Source organism: Haliotis cracherodii, unplaced genomic scaffold (assembly GCF_022045235.1).
Source record: "Haliotis cracherodii isolate W230 unplaced genomic scaffold, xgHalCrac1.p SCAF_5, whole genome shotgun sequence".
NCBI classification, from domain to species: domain Eukaryota; kingdom Metazoa; phylum Mollusca; class Gastropoda; order Lepetellida; family Haliotidae; genus Haliotis; species Haliotis cracherodii.
Window position 1 is genome coordinate 14625096 of NW_027266308.1, and position 18808 is coordinate 14643903.

The window sequence follows — 18808 nt, forward strand, 5'->3', positions numbered from 1 at the left end:
ACCTGTCAAGGAGCCCTATATTCAAATGATACACCTGTCAAAGAGCCCTATATTCAAATGATACACCTGTCAAACAGCCCTATATTCAAATGATACAATCGTCAAAGAGCTCTATATTCAAATGATACACCTGTCAAAGAGCCCTTTATTCAAATGATACACCTGTCAAACAGCCTTATTTTCAAACGATACATCTGTCAAAAACTTTTTTATTCAAACCAATCTCATTAAAACCGATGATCTCAGGGCTCGCTACCGCTACACAAAGCTTTGTTTAGGAAATATATATGTTTTGTGATATTTGCGTGATGTTATGAATGGATGTTTATTTGAATATGACGCTGTAAGAAAAAAATGAACTAACTTCAACAGTTCTTACGTGTGCACACTTATCTGATTATTGAACAAAGGAAATCCCTAGCATAAAGCAACAAGATAGTGATCGATCATGCCTTGAGCTCTGAGCTCTCCACCATACACTCGCCCCGAGTAGTCTAACACTCAAGTGGAGGTATTCTCTGGTATTTACACAGTCATGAAACTCTACCTAGTACAAAACCCAGTACCTACTCTACGAAACTCCATATCTACAGTAGAGAACCCGATATCAGCCATTACTATAGTGAGCCGAGTGTTGAACGCAAACAGTCATGCAGGAGAGTACTGGCAGCTGACACTGGGTATGGCACAGAACTCCACTATTGAGTGCCCCCTGAACTCTGAGACATGTTACATGGGTCATGACAGTCATGACATACATGGAGCAGGGATGACATTTTGTCATGTGTCATGTACTGGTTGTACTGCTGACTTGGGAGGACATGTCTGGTTTAGGCTGCATCAGTTTAACTTTGGTTGTCAAGTTCATTCAATGAGGAGGCCTCACAGAAAGATGCTTATTATTTTTATTTTTTATTTACATATTCTTTTGTGAGACATCCTGGTTGGTAGGTGGAATAAAAAGAAAAACTGACTTCAGAACTATCTCTTTTGCAGTTCAAATATTTTTCCTGAATACTTCAATGTTAGCACTCTTCATTAGGCTAAGGGCGGTGGGGTAGCCTAGTGGTTAAAGCGTTTGCTCGTCACGCTGAAGACCCGGGTTCGATTCCCCACACGAGCACAATGTGTGAAGCCGGTTTCTGGTGTCCCCAGCCATGATATTACTGGAATATTGTTAAAAGCGGCGTAAAACCAAACTCACTCCCTCACTCCCTCACTCACTCACTCATCAGGTTAAATGATACTTTTTTCCTCTGAATTGATTATACAAACATTTATTTAATACATACCGGTACACGTGTGGCAAACACATAAGTTCAGATTCTATATAATTTTCTCGCAAGGTTGATCCGTCATGACCATTCTCTTTCTCTCTCCATTCTCAGTGTGGCCCAAGGAGTTACTAGATCAATAAGCATTCTGTGAAGTTTTTATTATTGACTTATTTATGTTTTTGTGTTGATGGAAGTATAATTGTAAAAACCTGTGTGCACCCTTTGCGTAAGTCCTCTAGGCTACGAAGACTTTAATACACAGTGTGCACAATGTTTTTTACGGTTATACCTCTATGAAAGCAAAACCTATTGAAGTCAATTCTTAATAATTCCCAAGTTGCATTCGTCACCACTCGCCCCTTTCCGTAACCTGCAAGAAGACTTGTTCTCCCATTGATAAATTTTATGTACGAAAATATGACATACCCATCAAAATGCGCGTACAACTTCAAAGAATCCCTCAGGAATAATTTTGATTTTACATGCGTTTTGCATCTAAAACATACCCAAGATACAGTTATATGTGTTCAATCATACTGTATAATACCGCATGTACTGATGTGCTTTAAATTGCATCCAAAGTTATATAATATATGGGGAAATATATGTGAATCATTACGCAACAAGTTGACAATTCTTTTAGCTGTGCCCTTTTGCGCTTAGATGGAACCTGGTCACGTTTAAATTAACATGGCTACAAGAGGGGCACGAGTCGCTATTCGGCTTGTCCCGGAATAACACACGTTGGTCACCAATGCCCAAGTTGGGGACAAGTAACAAAGAAAAACATTGCATCTCCTATCAGTTGTTTCATATCTCACTGCCACCTAAATATCTCAGTTTCCAAGTCTGGATGGTTATGTGAATATTTATTGATTCTAGGTCAACCAAGGTAAACATACTTTATCTGTTTAATCCCCAAAAATGTCACTCTTCATCTGTATAGTAATTTTTATCCTTTATTAATACATATTTTTTCTGAGGAGTGAGTGTATGACAGAATATAGCTTTACTCGTCATGAACATTTCAAAAACTATATGAAAAAACAGAGCTCAAGAGTGTTTTATTCACAAATATCATTTTCATTGGTTATTGATAGTTTTCATTTGGTATTCAATGTTTTTACCTGATAGGGTCCTGTCTATTGGGTATTTTTACACCAATGAGTATACATTATTTCAAGTAATTAATTCTTCATAAAATGCTTTTCAGGTTACTCCTAATTTGTATCTGTTCGAGTGCTGCCCCAAGTGTGTAACACGTCGCCTCACTGCAGTCTAATGAACAGTAAGTGAGAGGTCGTGCCTTGTGTTTGCATTATTAACTGCAGTAGAGTTCATGTGCCCAGTATGTGTGATGAATGAAGCATGGAACTGAAGGTATATGCTGGATGATCACACAGAGTGCTGTTTTACACTACTGGGGTTTTGACATTTTTCAAAGCAACTGAAAATAAAATGGGTAATGGTGATTTTTGTTTGTTTATCTGGAGCTATTGTCTGACAGTATAACTGATCATAAGGAGCTTGTCTGTATAGTACATGAGTAGGCTCTTGTCTTTACAGTATATATGAAAAGGCTCTTGTCTATATAGTAAAATGAGTAGGCTCTTGTCTGTACAGTATATTGAGTAGGCTCTTGTTTATAAAGTATACTGAGTAGGCTCTTGTCTATATAGTATAGATATGAATAGGCTCTTGTCAATAAAGTATAATGAGTAGACTCTTGTCTATATAGCATATATGAGTGAGTGAGTGAGTTTGGTTTTACGCCGCTTTTAGCAATATTCCAGCAATATCACTGCGGGGGACACCAGAAATGGGCTTCACACCTTGTACCCATGTCGTGAATCGAACCCGTGTCTTCGGCATGACGAGCGAACGCTTTAACCACTAGGCTACCCGACCGCCCCTATAACATATATGAATAGGCTCTTATCTATAAAGTATACTGAGTAGGCTCTTGTCTATATAGTATAGATATGAATAGGTTCTTATCTATAAAGTATACTGAGTAGGCTCTTGTCTATAAAGTATACTGGGTAGGCTCTTGTCTATATAGTATAGATATGAATAGGTTCTTATCTATAAAGTATACTGAGTAGGCTCTTGTCTATAAAGTATACTGAGTAAGCTCTTGTCTATAAAGTATACTGAGTAGGCTCTTGTCTATATAGTATAGATATGAATAGGTTCTTGTCTATAAAGTATAATGAGTATGCTCTTGTCTATATAGTATAGATATGAATAGGTTCTTATCTACAAAGTATACTGAGTAGGCTCTTGTCTATGTAGTATAGATATGAATAGGTTCTTATCTATAAAGTATAATGAGTAGGCTCTTGTTTATATAGTATAGATATGAATAGGTTCTTATCTATAAAGTATACTGAGTAGGCTCTTGTCTATAAAGTATACTGGGTAGGCTCTTGTCTGTATAGTATAGATATGAATAGGTTCTTATCTATAAAGTATACTGAGTAGGCTCTTGTCTATAAAGTATACTGAGTAGGCTTTTGTCTATACAGTATAGATATGAATAGGTTCTTATCTATAAAGTATACTGAGTAGGCTCTTGTCTATATAGTATAGATATGAATAGGTTCTTATCTATAAAGTATACTGAGTAGGCTCTTGTCTATAAAGTATACTGAGTAAGCTCTTGTCTATAAAGTATACTGAGTAGGCTCTTGTCTATATAGTATAGATATGAATAGGTTCTTGTCTATAAAGTATAATGAGTATGCTCTTGTCTATATAGTATAGATATGAATAGGTTCTTATCTACAAAGTATACTGAGTAGGCTCTTGTCTATATAGTATAGATATGAATAGGTTCTTATCTATAGAGTATAATGAGTATGCTCTTGTCTATATAGTATAGATATGAATAGGTTCTTATCTATAAAGTATACTGAGTAGGCTCTTGTCTATATAGTATAGATATGAATAGGTTCTTATCTATAAAGTATACTGAGTAGGCTCTTGTCCATAAAGTATATTGAGCAGGCTCTTGTCTATATAGTATAGATATGAATAGGTTCTTATCTATAAAGTATGCTGAGCAGGCTCTTGTCTATAAAGTATACTGATTAGGCTCTTGTCTATATAGTATAGATATGAATAGGTTCTTATCTATAAAGTATACTGAGTAGGCTCTTGTCTATATAGTATAGATATGAATAGGTTCTTATCTATACATTATAATGAATAGGTTCTTATCTATAAAGTATAATGAGTAGGCTCTTGTCTATATAGTATAGATATGAATAGGTTCTTATCTATAAAGTATACTGAGTAGGCTCTTGTCTATATGGTATAGATATGAATAGGTTCTTATCTATAAAGTATACTGAGTAGGCTCTTGTCTATATAGTATAGATATGAATAGGTTCTTATCTATATATTATAATGAGTAGGTTCTTGTCTATATAGTATGACGAGTCGACTATGGCTCGTGTGTTTCACCAAACATCTAACACCTGCATCCCTTCAGACACTTCAACATCCTTGGAACTCAGAAGTCTCTGCATGATCATTTTTTCCAAATTTTGTTGAAATAATTTTAAAGTTGAATGAAGTAATTGTATTTTCATGCATACCTGTGAAAAGTCCCTTGTGTGCCTAGATATATAGTAATGTGTGAATTTAGCGCAGTAGTGAGTAAGTATACAGAGTGAGTGAGTATGTTTTTTACACCACTTTTAGCAATATTCCATGGCGGGGGACACCAGAAATGGGCTTCACACATTGTACCCATGTCGGGAATCGAACCCAGGTCTTCAGCGTGATGAGCGTAAGATTTTTAAAATACTCACATTTGAAAAAGTTAAAAACTCTTCAGTTCCAATTAACCATGTATACCTAAGGTGTAGTGAGAATTATCTTCCCTTATTGAAAACACTCAAGAAAAAAGACTTGATTTATCAGTCTCACAGTCCCTGAACCATATTATTTCCCATCTAATCAGCTCTAAATAGGATGCCACAGTCCTCAATGAAGCAAGTCTAGATTTTCCACAGGTTCAGGATCTCACAGGGGCTCATTTTCATTTTAAATGTAATTATTTGTTTCTATCAAAATTATATATTTTCAGATACTAAGCGTTAGTCTAAGGCTTGATGTGCAGGGTTGAAAATAATTCTGAAATGTTATTATGTCCTAGTTAATTACATAATTACTAGTGTCTTTGTATCAAATACTTGTTTCACGTTTTAGTGTTATTACTTGAACGATAGTTCAACTGTTGCAATCTTGTTCACCCATCGTATCATTTTTTATTAATCTTTTTGTCTGCACTCAGCAATAATCCAGCTATATCACAGCACCCATAGTATCAACAGAAGCCTGTTTGCCAATTTATAACAATCTTTTCTACCTTCCAAGTTGTTTTTATCCCTTGTCTATTCAGTTCCTTTCAAAGCAACTGCTCAATCAATGATCCCATGGCCTCCTCGCATGTGACGGTCCCTCTTTGTGTGCATGTGCTGACAGAGATCACTGACTGATAATCACCATAGACCTTGTAGACAGACCTCGAGGACACTACTCCACTGTATATGTCAGACCAGCTCCATGGTAGGACTCAGATCCATGGTGATCCAATTCAACTCAGGTTTTTTACTTCAGTACGGTACCTCTCCAGGACACCTCCTTAAGCACAGCATTCAGACGAGCATATGGGATATTTGTATCTTGAAAACAAACTAAAACAACCCTTTCCCAATGTAGATAAAAAAGGCCACCCCATTATACTTGTGGATATCTTGTATATTCCATGCCATGTTTGTGACCCCTGGCATAGATGCCAAGAAAGGAGTAGGATCATTGTTTTCCATGTTACCAATCAAAATTCCCAATCAAAGCAGTAAAGAAATGAAGCTGGATTGTTTTAGGAAGCAGACATCTGACTGGCACCCTTCTTATAGACTGGACGGTCAAAATGCCCAGATCTGCAGAGAGCCATCATTTTGGAGTAAATGGTCTGATTTTAAATAAATTTATCAATGTTAAGGGTTCCGATCCATGGCAGGGCTCAGATCCATCGTAGGACTCAGATCCATCGTAGGACTCAGATCCATCGTAGGACTCAGATCCATCGTAGGTCTCAGATCCATCGTAGGACTCAGATCCATCGTAGGACTCAGATCCATCGTAGGACTCAGATCCATCGTAGGACTCAGATCCATCATAGGACTCAGATCCAAGATAATGACACCCCAGTAGCACCACATCCTCAAACCATCACCTATCCCTTTTGAAAATCAAATATGGGCACCATTGACATGAACCTTTGCAGTACTATTGAAATACAACGTATGAATACACACATCCAGTCCCCCAAAACTGAAGTAAAGACGTCAATAAGTGAAAGTTTTCTGTTACTTAACAAATGTATGATAAGAATAAAATATCTTAAAATATTGTGTGCAAGTAATGCCTACACAGATGAGTAGAACTGATAAACATGGAATGGTTTTCTTCAGACCTAATTATCATTCTGAACAGACAGGTATGGTGACATCCTAAAGTCCTCTGGTGATTATCTCCCGACATAATCCCCCTGACAAGTCATCACCAGGAATGGCTACTTGACTGCTATGGGGGTTAAGTCCATCATGGGACGCCAACCTGTCCTGTGATGTGTATAGTGGCTTTGGCACAGACAGACAGGCAAGAATTCCACATTGGATACTCTTGAAATCTAAACACACTACTTTTCAGAATATAAGTGTGTGACTTATGATATTAAATTAAATGTCTTATTCTTGACAGTAGGTTCCATGTACTCTCTCTCTCTCTCTCTCTCTCTCTCTCTCTCTCTCTCTCTCTCATACAACAAACATAATATATCTATCTATCTGCTTGTGGTGTTTGTCCCTATCAATATATGGTTCGTCCCGCTAATGTGTAATAGTCACAAATGGTCACAATGGCATCATCAGCTTTGTTTCAGCTTTGTTGCTTGTGGTATAACTCCCTAACAATAATACGCCCGGCTACTTTTAATAACCCCTGTATATCCCAGCCACGGTTACAACTGTGCACAACGTGTGTACAACATTGACAACTCTTACCTTCTGTCGGTGGAGTCGATATGCTCTCTCCTGCTCATACTTCGACAAGATTCTACTCGCCACAGGTCTGTTCGAGTAAGGCATGGCGATAACTTCTGTCAACTCCCAACACTTGAAATATCCCTTTTTGAACACAAGATAAGCGTATATCCAAAGTTAAATATTCCAACGATGGTTAATTCATGATGAATGATAGCGACTTGTGATAAAAGGTACTTATCAAGTCCATTGCGCTACCACCGTCGCAGGTGTAATTGGTAGCGAGTTTGATGAATGACAGGCGGCATGTACATTTCACACCTGTCTATTACGGTTGAGCCTGTTGGAGTCCTAACCGACAAGATGATTGACACGACTCGGTGCTATATGTCTTCTGTATAATACCATGAAGTATACAACGGCACACACAATGATCTGTGTACGGACTGACGGCTCAGCGTGACAGTGGGGGCACTGCCATGACGACGGAGTAAACTATTACCGTAGACTCCCAAAGAATAGCGCCGCTACGCTTGATCTCTGTGCATAATGTTACTGTTATGTGGATATATGTTTTTTAAATATTGTTCTGGTTGGTGTTTCGGAACATGATGACTTGATGGTGATTGTGTCAAGTCTGGGTCCTTTCAACCGGACATGATGAAGCCTGTCGAAAAATGAACGGTCCGTGAACTCGACAACTTACCGATCGATTGTTTAGCGATGAATGGATTACCTCTTGCGAAACCATCGTCTTTCACTGCAACTATTAGAGCGCGGAACAGACAAGTTCTATTAAAATAATTATTGTTATTATGCTTTTGTTATTACTGTTAATGAACACATCAGGTTGAACTATAACACATATGTTTGTTTGTGTCTGTTAGTTTGTTTGTTGTTTAACGCCACACTCAGCAACATTCCAGCTAAATGACGACTGTCTGACAAGACAATCCAATGATAAGCAATCATAAGCATTGATCTACGCAGTTGGGATACGATTATATGCATCAACAAAGTCAGCGAGCACGACCACCCGATCCCTTTAGTCGCCTCCTATACAATCATGACAAGCATGGTTTGCTGAAGATCTATTCTACCCCGAATAACACATGTATGCATCAATGTTAATATGCGTGACAAAAGAAATGATAAAATCTTTTCCAATTATTGTCATTGGTATGTTCGCGTAATAAATATAAAAGATAAATAGTGTACCTGGCTAGTCAACATGTGCTATGTTTGTTTGTTTGTTTGTTGTTTAACGCCGCACTCAGCAATATTCCAGCTATATGACGGCGATCTGTAAATAATCGAGTCGGGACCAGACAATCCAGTGATTGACATCATGAGCATCGATCCACGCAATTGGGATCGATGACATGCATAAACCAAGTCAGCGAGCCTGACCCCCCGATCCCGTTAGTCGCCTCTTACGACAAGTATAGTCGTCTTTTTTACGGCAAGCATGGGTTGCTGAAGATCTATTCTACCCCGGATCTTCACAGGTCTTGTGCTATGATATACAGTGCTTGGGCGTTATCCATTATTTGTTTGGTCGTCTGTTTGTTGCTTAACACCAACGACTGTGAAAAAAGTCTGGACTAGACAATCCAGTGATTGATATTATGAGCAACGTCCTACGCCGTCGGGGAATGATGACACTATACCAACCAAGATACAGAGCCTGATCATCTCATCCGAGTTGCTGCTGGAATCCCAACAGTATTAAGTAGTATATTTGTGAAAGTATTATTTGCACTAGACCTCGGGATAAAGGGTGTTACGAATGCTTGGGTGATCAGGTCAGAGTCTAATGCTGCTATTACAACTGGCCATATCATAACATGTTTTGCCAGATTTCGGTTTTGAAGTTTAGAAATGTTATAAACCACGAATTAACGACCATAATATAAAGGATGTTAAAAGCAGAATTTGTGACTCACCCAAATTTCAATTCAGAAACATCTTTTTGATTAATGTTATAAACAGATATTTAAGAAAATCAACACAAAAATCATTAAGGAAATGAATCTCTAATGTTTAACTTTCGTCCCACACATTAGCTATGAAAAACGGAAGATACTCTCAAATATGACCACAGTGTTAAGATACATATAATGCAAAAGCTATCATCTTGTATTTTTGAGAAAAATTAATTTAAATCGCGGTAATATCTTTTCTAATTTGCTATGAAAATAAAATCTTGGCCTGTTTTTATATCGTTTGTAATTAACATCGCATTTATACGGTATTTCAGAATTCGCACTTTCGTGACAAATGTTTCGATCTTTGGTCAAACGGTAGGGTCCGGGGTCAAAACAGCTAATCAGGACCATTTGGACGATTCAGACACATATTCTTGCATTTTGGAAACGTGTATTAAAACAGAAAACAATCCAGGGTTGTGATAAAATGATGTGGAAAGACTGAACCAGAGTAAAACCGCATTTGAGCAGATACTAGTACCTGGATACCTGCGGTATAATCTAATATAATTAAAACCCTCAAAGCAATTCATGACCTACAATTACTAGTCACAGTTCGTTCTTGATCAAAAGTTGTTGTTACCGTTGTGAGATATAGGTGTTATGGTATGATTCAATGTATTCGATTGGATGGCGTTATCGCGAGATATGATATTGTATGTACGCTTCAATAGAATATCTGTTTCAGAGGGCCTGTAAAATATCCTGGGTTGCACGAGAGCGACAGTATGGGATTTTATACCGTCCACAGAAAGTGTTCAGTTGTTTCAAGGCGGGTTCTAAGAGTCATTGCAAGTGTTCACATGTTCACGTTTAACATAATACGTATTGTAAGTGTTGGCATGTATCATGATACGCATTGTAAGTGTTGCCATGTATCATGATACGCATTGTAAGTGTTGCCATGTATCATGATACGCATTGTAAGTGTTGGTATGTATCATGATACGCATTGTAAGTGTTGGCATGTACCATGATACGCATTGTATGTCTTGGCATGTATCATGGTACGCATATAAGTGTTCACATGTATCATGATAAGCATTGCAAGTGTTCATATGTTCACATTTATCCTAAAACGCATTGTAAATGTTGACATTTATCATAATATGCATTGTAAGTGTTGAAATGTATCATAATATGCATTGTAAATGTTGACATGTATCATGATATGCATTGTAAATGTTGACATGTATCATAATACGCATTGTAAGTGTTGGTATGTATCATAATACGCATTGTAAGTGTTGGCATGTATCATGATACCCATATAAGTGTTCACATGTATCATGATACGCATATAAGTGTTCACATGTATCATGATACGCATATAAGTGTTCACATGTAGCATAATATGCATTTAAAATGTTCACATGTATCATGATACGCATGCAACTGTTCACATGTATCATGATACGCATGTAAGTGTTCACATGTATCATGATACGCATATAAGTGTTCACATGTATCATGATACGCATATAAGTGTTCACATGTAGCATAATATGCATTTAAAATGTTCACATGTATCATGATACGCATGCAACTGTTCACATGTATCATGATACGCATGTAAGTGTTCACATGTATCATGACACGTAGTGCATGTATTCACATGCATCTAATACTCATTTCAAAGGTTCACATGTATCATAATACGAATTATAAGTGTTCATATGTATCTAATACGCATTATAAGTGTTCACATGTATCATAATACACATTGCAAGTGTTCAAATGTATCATTTACGCATTATAAGCGTTCGCATGTATCTTATACGCATTCTAAGCGTTCACATGTATCATGATACGCATTGCAAGTGTTCACATATATCATAATACGCATTATAAGTGTTCACATGTATCATGATACGCATATAAGTGTTTACATGTATCATAATACGTAGTGCATGTATTCCCGTACATCTACTACTCATTGCAAGTGTTCACATGTATCTAATACGAATTATGTGTAATGTATTATGGTACGCATCTTAAGTGTTCAAATATACCTAATACGCATTTCAAGTATTTACATTTATCATAATACGCATTATAAGTGTTCACATGTATCTAATACGCATTTCAAGTGTTCGCATGTATCATAATACGCATTGCAAGTGTTCACGGGTACCAAGATACGCATTATACGTGTTCACGTGTATCATGATACTCCTTGTAACTGTCCACGTGTGTCATGATACGTATTGTAACTGTTCACGTGTATCATGATACTCCTTGTAACTGTCCACGTGTGTCATGATACGTATTGTAACTGTTCACGTGTATCATGATACGTATTGTAACTGTTCACGTGTGTCATGATACGTATTGTAACTGTTCACGTGTATCATGGTAAACATCGTATTGCAACTCACTGGACACTTTATGCTAGAAGAAACCGTTTGACTTTACACTACTTTCTTCAATGGCACATATCTATTGTCTACGAACTAACAAGCACACACTCTCTTTGAAGAGCTTTATATAGATGTCGTGAGTCACGATTTATTCTGTCAAAATAATGATGTAAGACTCCATATCTTTATGTTGATGTACTGTAATGTGTAATCTAACAGTATATATTTCACCATGACGTGTTAAAATACTTTAATCAAACACGACAATATGGCAAGCAACACCACCGGCCCAAATGCAAACAGGAGTATTTCACATGGTGCTGGGTGGGTCATAGCATATATCAGTGATCACAATTTTCCATGCAAGAAATCATCACATTCAACCTAGATGCTTTTTAGTCGTAAGTAAAATGGAACAGGTGCTCTGGCCCGATGACAAGGTGGATGATTGCATCATCGTGCCCCGAAGTCATGGGTGGAACTTTGCTCATAATATCAACCACTGAATTGTCTTGTCCAGATCCGACTGTTTACAGGTCGATGTGGTCAGGCTGGAATACCGTTAGGTGCGTGAACAATACAAACATACATTGCCTTCAATACAACATTAAAAGACGTGGCGAGACGCCTTAGTTATTGATAATATAGCTTAGTTGGTTTGTTGTTTTACACCGCACTCGGCAATAGTCCAGACGGCGGATTGTAAATAATCGAGTCTGGACCAGACAATCAAGTGATTGATATCATGAGCATCGATCCACGTAATTGGGATCGATGACATGCTTCAAAACAAGTCAGCTAGCCTGACCACCTAATCCCGTTAGTCGCCTCTTACGAGCATAGTCGCCTTTTAGGGCAAGGATGGGTTGCTAAAGACCTATTCTATTCCGGATCTTCACGGGTTGATAATATAGGTACTGGTGGATATATGTGTTTGTTTATATGTTCTATTGAGGCACCAACGGGGACGAAATTATAACTCATATATGTGAACGTTTTACTCAGAAGATTAAGACGTTATTTTGTCATACAAAATATACACGCTCTTTAAAAAGTCTACCATTTTCCTTATTCAATTATTCCCCTATGCACACTTTTAATTTTTTTTGTACTGGGGATTCAGGGTTAGAATAGGTCCCCAGCAACATATGCTCATCTTAAGAGGCGACTCCATGGGGATTCAGGGTTAGAATAGCATCAATATGACCCAAAACTTACGAAATGAAGTTTTTTTATTTTATTCCACATCGAACTTTTGAACTGGTCCCGAATGGGTACAGATGGACGTTATATTCGCTTTGGTCAGTGATTATGATTTCCAAATATATACGTGCATGTTATGACACGTATCTCGTTAAGTGCATCATTTACCGCTAAACAGGCATAAACCACGAGTCACGTTTCCGGTGATGCCAGCTGATAATTCTCTAACCCAGCTATAACAAGCATGCGAGGCTATGCAAACACCAAGATCCTTGATTAGTTCGAAGGGTTTCAATAGGGACACAGTTGATAAGAAATCGGTGACGCGCAGAGGTATGGCGTCTGATATCCACACAATGAAGGTTTTTCTTTAGGTCTATGTGTTAGGCCAAAGCCACGTGTATCAATATGTCTATAATTGTCGAATTAACAATGTAAATACGTACAAAGGTAACGAAACGAAATAGTATGGCAGCCTGTATAGCCTGAAGATCTCGTATAGTCTCGTTAATTGAGATTTCATTCCGTGGCCATCTTTGATCCAGGGCCTCACTTTTTAGACACGCCACATTCCATGGTTTTTGTACACAATTTGGTGTCAAGATTGTAAATATAAAACATCAACTCAAGAGGATAACCATCCACCGAAACAGATCCCATTGGGCATAAAACGCAAAAATATCGGTGAAAATATGAATGGATCACTGAAAATCAGTGATGACACCAGGTGTTCGCGAGAAGGGTAAGCACGTCTTTCCCTACCGGTAGCAAACAAACTAGATAATCAAGTTATCAATGGACCAGAAACTCCAGAGACGTGACAGCACATTTATTGATTTTGTTGAAACCCAAAGCGATATGTTAATTTTGAATGACGCCTGCTGTGTGCATGTGTAGAGATTCTGCTGCTTACAAGTAAAGAAAAACATTTTAGAAATATGTTCGTTTTGCAACACAGTCGGTAAAGATAGGACTACGTGTGAAAGCATATTGTTTTTGAAAACAGTTTAAGTTTAAGTTAACCTACATTAAATTGACCAATGACTGTTTCAAGAAATGTCTCTTGTTCGACAAGAATGTAAAGTTTTGGGCCAACTAACGAGGTGCCACATCACATGGTACTTTGTATAGTGTAACAAGACGTCATTGATCACTGATGAGTCACATGTCACCCCAACAGCCTCCGGTTGTCTGCTTTGGATATAGTTCTTCCGCTACGACCTTAACAAAAACTGACGTTTCCTATCATGAAGCGAGGTGAAGTTATGATGCAAATGACACATCTGAGGATGAGAATGATTGATGTGAAACGATAAAAATGAAACCATGTAAGGCAGGTCGTAGATTGTAATCCCATAATACGTATTAACGTCTAAGTGTGCCCAACGTATACACGGGATTTGTACTTCACGCAGGTAGGTGTTTTTGTTAGTTAAATTGCAAGCAATAAGTTTGTTTACTAAAGTAATCCAGTAGAATGATATACACATATAAGAGGCCATTATAGAAATTGCGGTGTGATTATTTTTTAAATTTCTTTACATATGTTGATTATGGGGCCAGGCACAGTGATTTTGGTAGAATGCGTGTCAGCGTACCCCAACGGCGTGGATAGCTCCTAAGATAAACCACGAAAGTGTCTGGTCCAGACACCTAAGATAAATCACGGAACTGTCTGGTCCAGACTCATAAGATAAATCACGGAACTGTCTGGTCCAGACTCCTAAGATAAATCACGAAAGTGTCTGGTCCAGACTCCTAAGATAAACCACGAAAGTATCTGGTCCAGGCTAATAAGATAAACCATGAAAGTGTCTGGTCCAGACCCCTAAGATAAACCACGAAAGTGTCTGGTCCAGACTCCTAAGATAAATCACGGAACTGTCTGGTCCAGTCTCGATGAATTATAGACCACCGTCATGCATCTTGAATATTGCTGGATGCGACAGAAGGACGTTTCAGTACAGGGTCTATTAAACTTATCAGAGCAAGTGGCCTCGACACGACGTTAGAATTGATCTTCATCAACACTTCTGCTTGTTTAAAAGGCGACTAACGGGATCGGGTGGTCAGACTCGCTGACTTGGTTGATGCATGTCATCGTTGATGCATGAGCCATTTGCTTAGATCGATGTTCATGATGTCAATGACTAAATTATCTGGTACAGGTAGTTATTTACAAACCACCATAATATAGCTGGAATATTGCTGGGTGCGGCGTAAAACAACAAACAAACAAACAAACAAACAGACAGACAGAAAAATGCAGGCAAAAATACAGCAATTTCGCAAGCTGTCATTGTGGGTTAGAAGTAACGTAGATGGTTTTGTTAACACGTTTATATGTTGCATGGCGTCGGGGATGCTATGAGACCTCTGCTAATTGTACTGATAGTTATGTATAGGTGGTCGTATACATTGTCGACTGGAATACTGCACGTATCTGAACACAAAAGACAGTCGGTCTGTATGTAGACATTTATACCAGTTCAGTACTATATCTCAGTTCAGTTATTCGTCTGATGAAGGGGCGAGAAGCCCCGAAACGTCGTGACAAATAAAGATGGCCCACGTCTTGTGTAATCGCCCTTGTACTGTGCATGCAGTTATAAGTAAAACGCAAAATAACGTGTTACCTATATATTCTAGTATACACACAAGGCGATGTGTGTGTATCCAATGTGCACGTGTTTGCATTATTCATTTACATTGACAGTAACGTGTCACGTAAGTGTCAGTCATTCCTTCAAATGACACGTCGAGGTTACGTCATCGCGGTTCCCGTCAATCAACCCGAACGCTGCTCGCCGAACACGAAACAATATCAGTTGGTGTTGAACTGGTGGGTGGTTGGGATGAGGTGAGAGAGGGTTGGGGTTGGGGTTGGGGTTGGGGATGGAGTTATAAAACATAATCAGGGAGAAAGACTAATATCTCTTTATTTTTTAAATACACTATCCAATCTGATTTCTTCATTTTATCAAAAGAAATTGGATTTTGATTAAAAGCTCAACAAATAATCAAATTGCTCTTCTTGCTCTAGGACAATTAATTCAAATCCATGACGCGTGTCATTGTAATCTAGCCTTCGTACCCAAGCACGATCTGATAATTGTATGGCTGAATCAAAGCATCACCAGCCAGATAAATGGCATCGTTCTCGATGACATTGTAGGTTCCCATCCTGCTGGTTGTATATAATTATTTTAATCAAGCCTGATGTTCGAGAACCATTGATTTTGATACCAACATCTTTTATGGACAACTCTCTGACAAACACGTGTGTTATTGATTAATTAGTTACCATGGAAACGAAAACAGAAATTCGAGGCAAATAAGTGACTTTGCGAAGCTCAATGTAAGCGTCACGTATTCCTCAACAAGGTAAGAGCTGTAAACCATACTCTCTGTAAGTCCAAATACGTAGCTCTTACTCTGTTGCCTAAAGCTTGGTATGTCAATGAGGAATTAGTGCCGTGTGGCTTTACTGGAATCAGGGATGACTTGTATTTGGATTTACTCTTATTTCTATTGAATAGTATTAACGTTATAACAGAGATACAAGTGGGAGCATCATGAAAAGAAGAAGGTTCAGGAATTGTCTTTTCGGTATTTAATGTTGTAATACATCCATGTATTTTTAATTGAGATAATATATTTTTGGATAGCGGTTAATATCTAAGTACAGATAAGTCCACTATTTGTAGGTATGGTCATCGAGGGCATGTTTACTATTGCAGCATCGTGATAACACGATTGAGATGTTATTATAATTCACTTAAAAACACAATTGAGATGTTACTGCGATTTAGTTTAAAACACAAATGAGGTGCTTTTGTCGTATAGTTTAAATCATTTTTAGATGATATTGCAATATATTAAAAACACTGTTGACATGATATTGCCATATAGTTTAAAACTCTATTCAGAATTTGAGATGTTATGGCAAAAAAATTAAATCACTGTTGAGATGCTATTGGAACATAGTTAAAATCACTTTTAAGATGCTATTACCGTTTAGTTTATAACAGTATTCGGATGCTTTTTCAATATATTTAAACCAATATTGAGATGCTATTGCCATATCATTTAAAACACTATTGTGATGTTATTGAAACATCCTCAAAATACTATTGAGATGCTATTGCAATATGTTAAGAACACTATTGAGATGTTATTGCAATTTTCTAAAAACACCATTGAGATGCTATTGGAATGTAGTTTAAAGTACTATAATATAGAAACAACTATCATACACGACTTTATCAATACAAATATCACGAGCTGCTATATGATGGTGTATACAATCAATTATTCAAATGTGAAATCAATGTTAGCGCTCTTGTTTTTCTAATATATTGACATAATTCGTTGTGCATTTGCATTATACGAGGAATTTAGGAATACACCCCAATACGGATAAGCACGTAGAAATGGGATGTAGATCAATGAAACATCGATCGATTTTATTTCCGTCTTTCAAAAGTATCCATGCATGGAAACACCAGCCAACACCGAAGTCCAAATATTGAATATGCGTGTGATCAACGAGTGTCCGGGTGTTCCAGTATAATCGTATAAATCATTCCTTTTGGTTCGAAGAGTTGTCAACAACAACGTGTACACAATGTACATTGTTTCGTTGGGCATGCTGAAATGACACAGGTTACCTACAGGCAATAATCTACGATCTGTGAAAGTTGTACAGGTTAATCCCCTCCGGACATTGCCGAGCAGACATGTTAGACACTTCTATCAGGAACGGCTGTATGAGTGATACATCACGTGATATAAGAACGTGGTAGACAATGATCTATGTATTACCGCTGTCAACAGCAGATGCTCGAGACACACATATTTACCAAACCTTCGGACTTGCTGCTATCCGGGACGTGCTGTCTGAATTTTAAGACATGGAATTTCTCTTTCTGCTCAACGTAAGCATGCTGTGATTTGTTACATGGATTCTCTATTACGGATATTTTATTGGGTTTTGTATATAAACATCAACGCCTAAAATTGACCGATCGGTGGGATGACATTAAGAGAGGCAAATGTAATGGTTCCAGATAGGAATACATTCATCGACGAGCTTTAGCATCTGAGATGTCGGTGTCATGATGAAGCTGGGCAGATCTGTCCTTCTTCCACAGCATACACAATACGCATTGTTTCCCTTATTGTCTGGAAACGACTAGAGATACCTACAGGCAATATTCGGCGGGATATGTGAAAGGGTGGGATTATATTTCTTCTTGTTTGTTCTGTGTCTCTAATCATCAGTGTCTTTTTTATTCTCTTGATGTATTGTTTTAATCATCTTCCCGAGGCAAGAGAGTTAACTGACTTCAAAAGTCCAGTTTCCACCCTTGCCGAACTAGGCTAGCATTATAGAGTTACATTTTGGCTGGACTAACGACTCTATGCATAGTCCAATCAAAATCGCGCAACGAAATCGAAATCCGGTTCGTAAAGCTGTCATGCAGATTTCGGTCGATTGCAGGATTTGCACAAAACTGTCATGCAGATTTTGGTCGATTGCAGGATTTGCAAAGCATGTGCACCGCCAACAGATATTTTCCTTATCTAAGGTGATTTGATGCACTTCGCTATGTGAGACCCGTTTTATCACAATATAGATACGCGATTTTAGATCAGATCGTCCTACGCCGAATACCCGGGTTCGATTCCCGACATGGGTACAGTGTGTGAAGCCCATTTCTGGTGTCCACCGCCGTGATATTGCTGGAATATTGCTAAAAGCGGCGTAAAACCATACTCACTCAGATCGTCCTGACTGGGCGCCGCCATTTTGTTTTAAACAAATGCAAATGATACGAGAGGTAGAATCTGATTGGTCCATTGGAGAGGCATGGAAGGGTCATAATTCGTAATATCCACTGATGGAGCTACGATCGGGCCTA

At 38.0% G+C, this 18808-nt stretch overlaps 1 protein-coding gene across 1 annotated transcript in view; it reads right to left on the reverse strand.

Annotated features, from left to right (window-relative positions):
- LOC139442857 (uncharacterized) overlaps positions 1-7756 on the reverse strand; it is a 134316-nt gene extending 126560 nt beyond the window's left edge. Inside the window, exon 1 of the mRNA XM_071223760.1 lies at positions 7355-7756. Coding sequence (XP_071079861.1) covers positions 7355-7438 — 84 coding nt within the window. The 5' untranslated portion in view covers positions 7439-7756. The remainder of the gene's footprint in view (positions 1-7354) is intronic.
- Positions 7757-18808: the final 11052 nt, after the last annotated feature.